The 13126-nt window shown below is 39.5% G+C and overlaps 1 protein-coding gene and 1 long non-coding RNA gene across 9 annotated transcripts in view; both read left to right on the forward strand.

Moving 5' to 3' along the window:
* The window catches only part of ACSBG1 (acyl-CoA synthetase bubblegum family member 1), a 54267-nt gene that overhangs the window by 7771 nt on the left and 33370 nt on the right, over nucleotides 1–13126 (forward strand). Inside the window, exon 1 of one of the 8 annotated variants that reach the window (XM_041123918.1) lies at nucleotides 10101–10403. The exons of the other annotated variants lie outside the window; for them this stretch is intronic. Within the exon in view, the coding sequence (XP_040979852.1) occupies nucleotides 10378–10403 (26 nt within the window). The 5' untranslated portion in view covers nucleotides 10101–10377. Of the gene's footprint in view, nucleotides 1–10100; nucleotides 10404–13126 lie in introns of those variants that run through there. 8 annotated transcript variants of the gene reach the window in all.
* Nucleotides 2908–4113, forward strand: LOC121233348. The gene is made up of 3 exons (XR_005932528.1): nucleotides 2908–2993; nucleotides 3399–3401; nucleotides 4024–4113. It is a non-coding gene; the product is annotated as an uncharacterized LOC121233348 (long non-coding RNA).

Consider the following 13126-nt stretch of genomic DNA (forward strand, 5'->3'; position numbering starts at 1 on the left):
TAGCTTGAGCATTTATTTTAACAAACTGATTTATCAATTTTTAAAAACTTAAGTGTGTCTTCTACTACCACGCAGATCCACAAGAACCTTGTCTGCCTAATGGTGTCTCTGCTATCAAATGCAGAATAAGGTGTATCTTTTGAGGCTAGAATGAGAGAAAATTGTAATGAAGATTCTAAATGGATTTATTCTTCTATGCTAACTTCTAGTTTGGCATTAAACCTAATAGCATCATTCAGTATGGAATATGTTGCTTTTATCCTATTTGCATGTATCTAGTTGTATAGCATTCATTTTGTAGCACAGAGGCTCTTAGCCCCAGAAGTGGGTTCAGCAGAAGTTCATGTATAGCAGTTATGACAAGACTGCATGTTTAGCTCCTGTGGCTCAGCCGCTCATGGCTTAGCAAAAATATGGAAGGCTAGCTGAAAATAATAGTAAACTACTAGACTCTTATGCTTCAGTATATTAAATGATTAATGGCTTTTCAACCATGTGGTGAAATTACAGGCATTCTCAAATACCAGAATATAGCGAAGTTCAGATAGTCAAGAAAAAAAAATTTGGTGCTCCTATGCCACCCTTTCATGTGTCTCTGATGGTAGGAGTGGCACTAAATACTCTAGAAGTTCAGTAGCGGTTGTTCTGTGCATATTACAATGCATATAATCTACTTTAAATGGACTTCCAAAAATACCCCAGCCACAGCTATGGAAGTAGGTCTCTCTGCCGTTCTGAATTTGGGGGAATAATCCTTAGATGATAGTCAGCCTTTGTGGTTGACCATCTTCTTCCCATCAAAGGCAGCAGAACTTAATGAGGTAACCCATGTCTTAGAGATGGGAGTGGGGAACTGAATTTTAGAAGAGTTTGTTTTAGGGTTTATATTACCTTTTTACATGTAAGATTACCCTACTAGCTGCTATCTTCTGTCCTAGGCAGCACAAAAGGGAAAAATACTTTCTTTTTCCTGTTGCTCCATCACTGGAATGGTATCTTCTGTTAGAGAAAGCTCCCCATCTCTAGAGTTTTTTGGAAATACCTATTTTAAGAATAGAACAACACATCTCACAGGAAATATTTTAACTTCCGGTTATTACAAGTTTGTCAATATTGCTGAGTACTCATTATCCATTCCCAGAGTCTGAACTATTGTATCAGGTAGAGACTTACTTTTCTGTTAAGTTAAATCTAACTTCACATCTGTTTAGGTAACAACTTGGATGTTATGTCACTTGGAAGATTTGCTTGACCCTTGCAGGTAAACGGTTGGTTGGGGTCATTTTTATCACAATGGTTTCTTCTGTCCCAGGCTTTGTAATCCTGGGTAAGCATAATTTGGAGCAGACTGTAGACTTAACATTTTTGGAAAAGAAAAAAGTTTAAGAAACCTTTGAAAGCTTTTGACTGTTTTGTTGCTGTTGCTTCTGGAGTCCTAATGCAGTTGATACTAGAATTGTAATTTTTTTGTTTAATCTGTCCAGAGATCATAGAACAGTATTTGACTTGTGATCAGTATAGGTATACGTACACACTGACTCATGAAAGTTAGGATTTTGCTAAATTAATAATAATGCCTCTATTGTAGTCCATACATGCTTCTATTTGTGATATGCTTAAGCAAAAAAAAATTTCCACGTTTTCTTTATTTAAAAAAAAAGCTAAAAGAGAATTTAAAAATACGTAGTGGTTTGCATCCACTGCAAACAGGAAATTTAAGCTTCCTGTATTAGAAAGATGTTTAGCATTTAGTTTGTTTTTGAATTTCTAGTGAAAGAATATCACAGAGACTAGAACTCAAAATGCTTTTAATGCATTCAAGGTCCTTGGCATAAATACTTCTTTGTTAGTTTTTTGAAGAAGTCAGTGCATGTTATCCTATTAGTGTTGTTTACCTCATGTGGTTTGAAGTTAGGTAGCAAACTTATATACCTTTTTTGTATGCTGGAAGTAGGATTCCAGGTAGAAAGGACTACACAAAGAAAATAAAATTCTAGCAACATAGAAAGAAGAAAACAAGACTTCTTATAAGGCTGAAATTGAAATCAGTGTGACCTAAAAAATGAGGAAGAGATGAAATAATGAGTTCTGTGTGACCTAAGTTTGCTGCGCTCCCTGCAAATAGCCATACAGAGGCAGGTACTGGAAGATTTCAGCTTCAGGTCCGGGTTTTTGCTGTGCAGGGGAGAACACAGCCAGAAAAACTGTACCAAGGTCAGTGAAGGGTTGTAGTGCACTCCCAACTGCTGAATAGAGTCGGGGGGGGGGGGGGGTGGGGGGGGGTGGGGAGGGATAAAAAAAGGCTGGATAGTTACATTGTTCATTCCTTCCCATTCGCTGGCATAGTTCTCAGCTATCTGTAAAACTGGTCTGCTCACCAAAATAAATGGCCTGATTTTTGAGGATATGTAGTCCTAACAAAAGAAAAAAAACACTTTAATTTTTTGCAAGTAAAGAGATAGGTTTTACTAGAAGGTGTGTGCCAACTGTGTTGTATGGCAAAATAGGTCTCAGCTGTTAACTTTATCTTTATTACTTTGTTCTTTATTAAGCGTTTGTGTTGCTTTTAAATATACCTTTGTGTGGGAAGAAGTTGTATGAGTAATTGGAGAAGGCGCACAAGAAACTGTGGTGCATTAAGAGGCATGGACTCTGACTGTGGTGAATCGAAGACAACTTTATTAAAAGCTAAGCAAGCTTTTATACCCTCTAGATGGCTGACACAGCAGCCTATAGTTAAGCTTCAGTACTTTTCTGTTGTTACACAGAAATAGCTTACACATGATTAGCAACTTGCTTATCTAAAAGGTCAGGGTTTAACTGCTAACAGACATCTGGGTGCACAAAACTACAACATTCCGGCATCTTGTCTTGTGTTCTACTGTTTTGCTCCCATGGTTTCCTTCCAACAAGCATAATTGTGTCTCTTTCCCAGGGTCGTTCTTCACTTGCTGAGGCAGCTAAACTCGTTTCAGAGATATCCACATCTCCCCGTTCTGTATTTATAAAAAAAGCTTGTTTCAAAGCTCGATCTATCAAACTTTGTACACATCTTAACAAACACGGTACACAAATCAAAATGCAAACAAAAATAATTAAACATCCTAATCCCATTTGTAACAGTCCACGTAGTCATGCCGACATTCCTGTAAAAAGACTTTCAAAGATATTAAATCCATCACTTTGTTGTGTACTTGATCACGTAAAACATCAGTACTCTTGTGAATAGATTCTGAATGGTCAGACAAGTTCATGCAACAAGAGTCCATCAAAATCTTGACAACCATGACCTTGTGCTAGCAGTAAAAAATCTATGGTTGCTCTATTCTGAAGCATCGCGTGTCTAATTGAATCAACATCTAATGATAGTCCACTCAAAGCCAGGGAGGTTGCATTAGTTTGTTTTGCTAACCAACAGCCAAGTTAATTTAAAGTAGACAGTGCCTGAGCTGTAGCAATTCCAGGTGTTAACACAGATGCTGCTATAATTTCACTAGGACTCCAAAATTCCGTATCATCCTTACAATCAGAAGTAAAGGCATGTGTGGCTCTTTTTTGGTGTTTTACTTTCCTCAATTTGTGAGTAATGATCATGGATGTATTAGGCATTAATAGGCTTAATCCATCTATGTTACAGGGCCCTCCTTTTGCATATGACGGAATTCCAGGCCATGCATGGTCTCCACAAATTAAAAACAATCCTGGAGGTAATTTGAGTGGGTGATTGTTAGATCTTGATACAATTCTACTAGTATAATTACACCATAAGCTAGCATTTCTAAAAGCTCCTATTGTTGCATTTAGTCATTGACTCATTGATTGATTTTTTTCCTGTATAATTAAATATAAAAAATAATCCACTTTTACAGCACCTAACAAATCTAATTCTTGTGGTTCTCGTTCGCTAGCTGGCAGGTATGAGACCTAACCATCCCAGTTATCAACCATAGTTTGATCAAAAGGTATCGCACTTTGTTGAGCTTGTGGGATGGGTCACTGATTCACTTCTATGGGTTGACCCAGCAAACAGGTTGTAAAAGGATTCTCTGGAGAAGCAGTCGACAAACACAGCGTATCTTGTCCTGTTTTGTTTGCCAAGGTCACCCAAATGTTTGTCTTGGGTTGAGGCGGTATCCATACTACTGATGCAGTTATCATCAGGTAGGGATAATGGTGGTTGTGACACAGATGGCTTGATCCACCGTGCAGGCACCCATCTTGGGCCGGAACCTGTGGAGACACAAGCATATCCTCTACCCCATGTTATTAGAGGGAAAGGTCCTTCCCATTGATTTGTTTGTAAATTTTTTACCATCACTAAAGCTTTATTATTGATTTCAGGATGGGTTTGTGAGTTAAAATGTCGTTGTATAGGAGGCCCATTCTCTGTCCATTGATTTAAAAGATTCAAAACATAACAGGCTTTTGCTACTCGTTCTTGTGGGGATAACTCTTGGCTCCCCCTTTTTTGTTTTTGTAGCATTGTTTTAAGAGTACTGTGTGTTCGTTCAATAATTGCCTGTCCTGTGGGTGAGTGAGGAATGCCCGTAACATGTTTTATTCCCCATTGCTGGAAAAACATCTGTGTTTTGTGCGCTATATAGCCTGGGCCATTATCTGTTTTTATGGGTTTTGGAACTCCCAAGGTTGCAAAGTGTCGACACATATCTTTAGATTTTTCGCCTGTGTACTGAGGCATAAAGGCAGGAAGAAAAGGTATCAATTGACACATGGACATGTTTAAATCTACCAAATTCTGGTATTTGAGTAACGTCTGTCTGCCAAATTTCAAGTGAGGACAATCCTTGTGGATTAATTCCAACTGAGGGTGTAGGTAAAACATGCTGACAATCAGGGCATGATTGCACAATTTGTCTAGCTTGGTCTTGTGTTAATTGAAATGACCTTTGCAAGGCTTTTGCGTTTTGATAATAAAAGTCATGAGACAGACGGGTTTGTGCAAAATGATCTGGTAATACTGCAGCGCCTGTAAGATGGTCTGCTTCATTATTTCCCTCGCTGTTAGGTCTTGGCAGAGAGGTATGTGAACAAACATGTTGGATAAAGTATGGCTGTGTTCTTCTATCAAGAAGCCATTTAAGTTCCCAGAGAAGTGCAAATAGCCTTTCATTTGGTATTTCTTTTAAAAATGAGTATTCAAGTCTGGAAACAAGACCTGCAACATAAGCAGAGTCTGTTATTATGTTAATTGGAATAGGCCATTTTTTGAAGACACGGACTACCGCAAACAGTTCAGCTATTTGTGGTGAACCCGTGACCACATGTATGTCACTATCCCATTGACCTGTTTCATTTCGCCAAACAATCACAGCTTGTCCCGTTTTTCCAGACCCATCAGTGAATACAGTAAGGGCATTAGTTATGGGCGTAATAGCCATTTGTGAGGTAGGCAATAGTGAAAGTAAGTTTAAAGATTGTATTATTTTGTGTCCTGGAAAGTGAATACTTATCTGTCCTGTATAATCCGCCAAAGCGCACTGAAAAGCAAAGGATTGGTGAGTTAAAAAGGTCAATTGTTTTGGATCAAGGGGTAAATAGATCTTGTCCGGTTCTGTACCGTCCAAAGTCATTAAACGCTCCCTCCCCTTTTAAATGACCAGGGCTATCATCTCAATAGCCGTGGTAACTGTCCTTCCAAAGTTATGGGGTAGAAAAATCCATTCTATAACAATCAATGGATTTATATCCTGTGGAATCCATTGTGTTAATAAGCCATAAGGTTGAAAAGTAGAGTAAAAACCAAAAAGACTAATTGGATAATTTAGTTTTCGCCTGTTGGCGGCCTGATTGGTCAATTTTTCTACTGCTTTGTTGAGAGCAGCTTCTGCTGGGGGAGTGAGTTTCCTGGGAGATGTTAAATCCGTATCTCCTTCTAAAAGTTTAAAAAGTGGGTGTAGTTCTTCTGTAGAAATTCCCAGAAGAGGACGGAACCAGTTTATGGTCCCCAGCAATTTCTGGAGATCATTCAAAGTTTTAATGTCTGTTTGTAAGGTTATTCGTTGTGGTTGAACAAGTTGATCTGAAATTTTCCAGCCTAAATACTGCCAAGGTGGTGTTTCCTGTATTTTGTCTTTTGCAATTTTGAGTCCTGCGTTTAGGGCTGCTTGCATAATGGTTGAACAAGTTGATCTGAAATTTTCCAGCCTAAATACTGCCAAGGTGGTGTTTCCTGTATTTTGTCTTTTGCAATTTTGAGTCCTGCGTTTAGGGCTGCTTGCATAATTTGTTGCTGAACTTCTCGTGCCTGCTCTTTTGTTTGTGCCGCTATTAAAATATCATCCATGTAGTGATATATAAAAACACCCTCAAAATTCTTTCTTATTGGACTTAAAACGGCCGCAACAAATTGCTGACATAGTGTGGGACTATTTTTCATGCCTTGGGGTAACACTGTCCAGTGGTATCTTTTATGCGGTTCTGCGGCGTTGACAGACGGGACTGAGAACGCAAATCGTGGTTCATCCTGAGATGCAAGTGGTATAGTGAAAAAACAGTCCTTTAAGTCAATCACTATAAGAAACCACGTTTGTGGTATCGTTGTTGGGGAGGGGAGTCCGGGCTGCAAGGCTCCCATGTCTTCGATGACTTCATTTACTTTTCTCAGGTCATGTAATAACCTCCAAGAATTTTTCTTCTTTCAGCTCACAAAAACTGGTGTGTTCCATAGACTTGTGGTAGGGATGATACGGCCAGCTTCCAGCTGTTCATTTACTAGTTTGTGCAGTTGCAGCAGCTTTTCTTTTGGGAGGGGCCACTGCTCTACCCACACTGGTGTATCAGTTTTCCAAATCATTGGTGGGACCTGCTGCTGCTGAACAGTGGCCCCTAAGAAAAATCCGTGCTTAGTTGCATGCCCCATTGGCTTAGACAGTCCCTTCCCCAAAGGGTAACGGATCCAGGCAACACAAAAGGTCTTATCGTGGCTGTTCTGCCTTCTGGCCCAATGATATTAATGAGTAGTTGGCTTTGTTTGGGTGATGTCTGCCCACTGATTCCCGATGGGGAGGCGTGAGCGTCCATTAGAGGCCAAATATCAGGCCACAGAGATGCAGGGATGACTGTAACATCTGCGCCGCTGTCTATAATTCCTCGTATGGCAAGTCTCGTTCCTCCTGCTTGTAGAGTACATAACTGCGGTCGACTCATCGTCAATTGTTGAGTCCAATAAATTTCAGGCATCTGTGTAGATCCAAAACAGCCCGTGCCTCGCACAACTTGGCTTGCATTTGGTGTCTGGGGCGAAAAATAAACTAATTGCGCGATTTTACTTCCCGCGGGTATGGTACACAGCGGCACCGGAGTCCATGCCATTATTTTAATTTCGCCTTCGTAATCGGCATCAATAATTCCGGGTAATACAAAAAGCCCTCTTAATGTTGTGGAAGATCGCCTGATTAATAATGCCGCCATTCCGTGACCTAAAGGTCCATAGGTGCCAGTTGGAATTAGCACAACTGAGGTGTCACTAATTCTTGTTTCTGCTGAGGTGGCCAAGTCCACTCGGGCGCTGCCGGCGGTGCTGGTGCATAAGCGGCGGCAGCTCCTTGAGGGGGACACTCCGAGGGGTGACTTGTTGTCATAGCACGACCCTTCCTCGCGCTCTGCCTGGGCTTTCCCAGCAAAGTCAGCAGCTGACCGTTTTTGTCAAATTTGGATCGACATTGATTGGCGTAATGTCGTCCTTTATGACAGCGTGGACAAATACCCGGCGCTCCACCCTTATTTGTATTTGCTTTGGGGCAATTTTTTCGAAAATGCCCATATTGACCACAGGAATAGCATTGTTGCAACTTTACTGTCATTGCCGCAAATGCTTCAGCGAGTAAACACAATTCATGCTGTCTGGAGCTTATATTCATACATGCAGAAATCATATCATCAATGCTAGGGTTTTTCAAAGGTCGTAAAACCTTTTGACAGTCTGGGTTAGCATTTTCAATTGTAAATTGCTTTAAAATATAGTCCCGAGCAGCTTCATTCTCGACTTGTTTCTGTAATGCATCATTAAGTCTATCAAAAAATTTCATAAATGTCTTCCCTGGTTCTTGCTTTATACAAACAAAAGGTTGTCTTTGCTTTCCAGCTTCTGCAACACTTTTAAGAGCGCGGAGCGCAAGTTTTTTGACCTGCTGTAAACCTTCGGGAGGAATTCTAGCTTGAGCTGCAGTTGTGCTTTGATCACCCTCCCCCATTAATATATTCACATCAATGCCTCGCAAAGGGTTTTGCTGACCCAGCGCCAGATTTTCTGCAGCTTGAGTTCTAGCGAGCTGTCTCATTTTTGATTCCCACATAGTATATTGCATGTCAGTCATAATAAGCCGAAACATGGTTTTGAAATCACGTGGGGTAAAAACAGAAGTATCACAAAGAGACTGTATCAAATGAGTGGTATATGGAGCGCCAAGTCCATGATCAGTTACCGTACGCCTGAGGTCTTTTATGAGTTTATAAGAAAGACCCTCCCAACGTTGTTCTTGCTCAGGAGCATATATTACCGGGAAGGCTATCAAGATATCCACATCCCCCGCCTGCTTTGCCTCCTGTCTTACTGCTGCCCATTTATCGTGAGGGTCTGGGGGATACAAGTCAGGCTCCTTTTCAGGGTCAATTCGCCCCGGATCAAATGGATCATCCGGATCATCATCAGGATTATTAGGAGATAAAATCGCAGAAACACCCTTGTGCGAATTTACTCGCGGTCTCACAACACAGTCTGTAGAAGGGGGGGTCGGCAGTGGGGGGGGCTGACGGTGGCGTGGGCTTTTCTTCTCCCTCTTCTGCCCGAGAACCAACATGCGCCTTTAAGGTCTCGAAAATGATCCGCCAAGAGGGTAGCAAACCGGCCGCGATTTTATCATTTCTAGTGGCACAGTCCCAGAGTCTGACCCCAACTTTGTCCCAGATTTCGGGATCATAAATATTATGGCTGTTTATAGAGGGATCATTTTTAGAAGCCCAAATAAGGATTCGTTGTAACTCCTCATTATCCATCTTCTTCCCATGTTCCTTCAAAATCTTACAAAAAACTTCTAAAACATTCTTTTGCTCTTTTGTTAAATTCATCCCCATAGTTCTCAGCTGCTTACCTTCGTCCTGCGAGAGGTAATTGTAAAGGTAACGCTTCGTTGCAGTGTCCGTCTCAAAGTTCAGCCGAGCTATGCCACTGGATCGACAGCTAGTCGTTTCATTGCCCCACATTGGGCGCCATTTGTGGTGCATTAAGAGGCATGGACTCCAACTGGTGAATCGAAGACAACTTTATTAAAAGCTAAGCAAGCTTTTATACCCTCTAGATGGCTGACACAGCAGCCTATAGTTAAGCTTCAGTACTTTTCTGTTGTTACACAGAAATAGCTTACACATGATTAGCAACTTGCTTATCTAAAAGGTCAGGGTTTAACTGCTAACAGACATCTGGGTGCACAAAACTACAACATTCCGGCATCTTATCCTGTGTTCTACTGTTTTATCTCTTGCTCCCATGGTTTCCTTCCAACAAGCATAATTGTGTCTCTTTCCCAGGGTCGTTCTTCACTTGCTGAGGCAGCTAAACTCGTTTCAGAGATATCCACGAGAAACAAGTCTATGAAAAGCAAACCGATTGTCGAATCAGCCGACCCTTCTTTAAGAGTAGGAACATATCTGGGCTGATTTGTGGCCCCCTTTTTAAGTCTCATGAGGGCATGAAAACCAATTAAAACCTAAATCTAACCTGTTCTTCGAGAACAAAGGGAAATTTTAAATAGAATGAACAAGGCATGTATTATAATACTGCCCTAATTTGAATAGTGGAGTAATTAGTAAATAAGGTGACCAGTCATAATAGACAGCAATGTCCCTGTTAAAGGACCATGAGGACCTCTTCTGACTCATTATTTCCTCTTCAATATAGGAAGAATTTTACGTGTAATAGAAAATTAGAGTTTAAAGAACTAATGTTGTGTGTCATTATTCTGGGTGTTTTTCCTTATGCCCGAGAAAACATCTTCAGAATGTCTTGGGTAACAATTCACAGCTCCTCAGAGTCTCGAGAGAACAGTATTTGCTACTTGGCTATTTGTGCTGGTCACAGATTTCTATTTAGCTGCTGAACTATCAAAGCTTTGGTACTATGTTGCTATGTTGATTTAAGTTACAGTGACTTTATTGTCTTTGTCTAGAACTCTAGGACAGGTATGCAATTCTAAATTTATTGCGTTGCGCTCCCTTCTACAACCTCTCCCCAGAGCTCTGCATTAAAATATTCAATTCAGCACTTGCAGGATGCATGGTGAATCAGGAAAGGATTACTCATGAATGGAATCCAGATGAAGATATTTAGTTTCTGAAGTTTCTAGGCGAAGTGCCAGAATCATGAAAGTTTTCAAAGGTACCCATAGGTAATTTAAGCCGTCGCTTTTTGCTGCCAGAAGAATTGTCAGATGATTACTTAATAATTCTATCTTGAATTCAAATGCCCCAGTGAGCTGTTGAAAATGCCTAACACCCAATGAAAGTACTTTGGAATGTGCAGATGTAGACCCCAAACATACTACCAAAAGCATCTCTAATGTAGATTAAGGCTGGTGGAATATATATAGGTGGGTTGTCCTGGAGAATGTGTAACAAAAGCTTAGGAAGAAAAAATAATTTCCCATTGTTAGAACAGAGATAAATACTCTAGGACACTTGTCACAAAGAATGAAGCAGCAAAAGATGCACACTGATGGGAAGAAGGATTTTTTCATCTACTTTATTATGGATTACTTAAATAATCAAACAACCAAGCTGTAGGAGTTTAGAGATGAAATTCACCAAGTCATCCTCAGGAGAAGCAAGCAGTGAAAGATTAAAACAAAATTTATGAAGAAGTTCTGCCTTGGAAAAAATGCATATTTTCCAGTTCTGCCTATTTTTTGTGTATTAAATAAGATTCATATTTAATAGTTAGGAAAGCCAATTCAACAAAAGTATTTGACAAAAAAGTACTTGTGCAAATGGGGATTTGCACACCTTGCTCCCCAAGATAAATACCTACATATTACAAAATATTTCTTTGGGCAAGGCAAGCAGAAAAAGGAGTTTAATTATAAGGTAGAGACTGTGTTATAAGAACTACGTAGTAACATGCTTACTGCCACTTGAAAGTAGCCTGGTGGGTGAGCTTGTAAATGATACTCTCAGAGGAACAGCGAAGCAGATGAAGGAGCTGCACTGTTTTGGATCATCATGATGTGGGCAAAACACAAGTGAGCCTTCCTGAGAGCCACTGAGTCTGGAAGCAGTGCTATGAGAGCATTCCCAGGAGAAGCTAAATGGATTGCTTTTTGGAAAAAGCATGTAAGTGACAGAGAAATTGTATGCACTCAGCAGACACTGTAACTGAGCATTTCCTCATTATTGGCTGTGTTCTTTGTTATAGGCAATCTGCAGGATAGTTTATTTTGAATGAACAAAAGAACAAAAATCATGCAATAGTTTATTATAAAGCTTTGGAAGTTAAGCAGACAGGAACTGCAGTAACATGGTTGACCATAGCCATAGCTTTGCACCTTGAACATATTGTTCCTCTAAAATTAGGCAGCACATTAATCTCAACTTATCTGAGAATATATATTATGAATGCAGTATCTTCAACAGTGAACGTTTCTCATACATTAAACCAGAATAAAATTAATTCATAAAAATATTTTCACTATATGGTGAGCTCACACATATGGTACAACATTATCCAGGAACAAGGTGAGAGTGGAGAAGCTGTGTAATGGGAAAAGCCTCTGCATTAGAAATATGATGAAAGGGAGGAGGAGATGGTAGCTTCATCATGAATCCAGACAGCATAGGTCTGGAAGCTAAGATAATGGACTCTGGATGAATGCATAGTCTGAACTTCTCACTGTTTTAATTGCAAGAAAATGTTTTAAGTCTCTCTTGTGAGCAGTTGTGAATGTGATTTCCAGACTTCAAGTACTTTGACTTGCTATATATATATATAAAGGGTTATGAGTAAATATTCTGAAGTATAAAGGAATACCTTGTACTGAATAATGAATTAACAATATACATATGTAGTTATTTGATAAACTGTTTATTTTTGCAAGTTTACAGAAAGCTGGTGTATCTTTTTAAATTCTGATAACCCCTGTAGAGAGCCAACTGGTAAAAATTTAACAGTGACAAAGCTACAGGAGTTGAACAATAATGATAAGGAATAGGAATACAGAAAGAATATGAAATGTCTTCTTATTTGTCACTATATGTAATCTGTTTAACGAATGGCTTCCCCTTAAATCTCATGATAATATGACTGCTGCATAACAGTGTTCATACTCTGTTGGTGCAGTTTGTGATCTTAGAAATTACTCTGCAGAATTAAGGCCAAAATATATTGAACCCTTCAACATAGTTCATAGTTTTTAAATTTGAGAGGAAAAGATTCTAATATAATTATACAGGACAATCAGTGTATTCTGTGAGGCTTACTAAAGTAAGAATTTCTGTAAAACATTTTCTCCATAGAAATCATGGGTTCGTTATCATATTAAAGACTGACTTTATAGATTCTTTTCAGTTTTATTCTTAGTATTTTCACAAGATTTTACTGTGAGGAGAGAATTTAGAGCACAGTAAATATCTGACTGTATTTGACCTAGAATATGAGATGTAAGCAGAAATTCCAGTTACCAGAGAAGGAAACGTAGAGCCTGTGGAAGGAAAAGGCCAATTCCAAAGTCCCTTGAAACTAAAAAATTATGGAAATTAGTATCACAGTGATACCGTTAATCAGATACTTGGTATCATTATGGCAGCAGAAAAAATGGTTTTTCTAATGTGTAACTTCAGCAAAAGAACACTGCCATTTCATAATGATAAAAGTGGAGAGATCTAGCCGTTCATTTAGTTTCTGTAGTTAAATAAGAAATGGTACTGTATTCATTGGTTTCCATCAAATACACTTAGTTAAAAAGAAGTAATTGCTATGCCAGCAAATTCAGATTGCATGCTTTGCTTCTGGTGAATCACCACCAGCAGTAAGGACTGTCAGTTATGTGAGTCATTATTTTACCATTATAATATCAGTTGCTCATGCGTTACTTCCACTGGTTTGCAAAGATAAATCTCA

This window comes from Aquila chrysaetos, chromosome 5 (genome assembly GCF_900496995.4).
Source record: "Aquila chrysaetos chrysaetos chromosome 5, bAquChr1.4, whole genome shotgun sequence".
Classification (NCBI taxonomy): Eukaryota; Metazoa; Chordata; class Aves; order Accipitriformes; family Accipitridae; genus Aquila; species Aquila chrysaetos.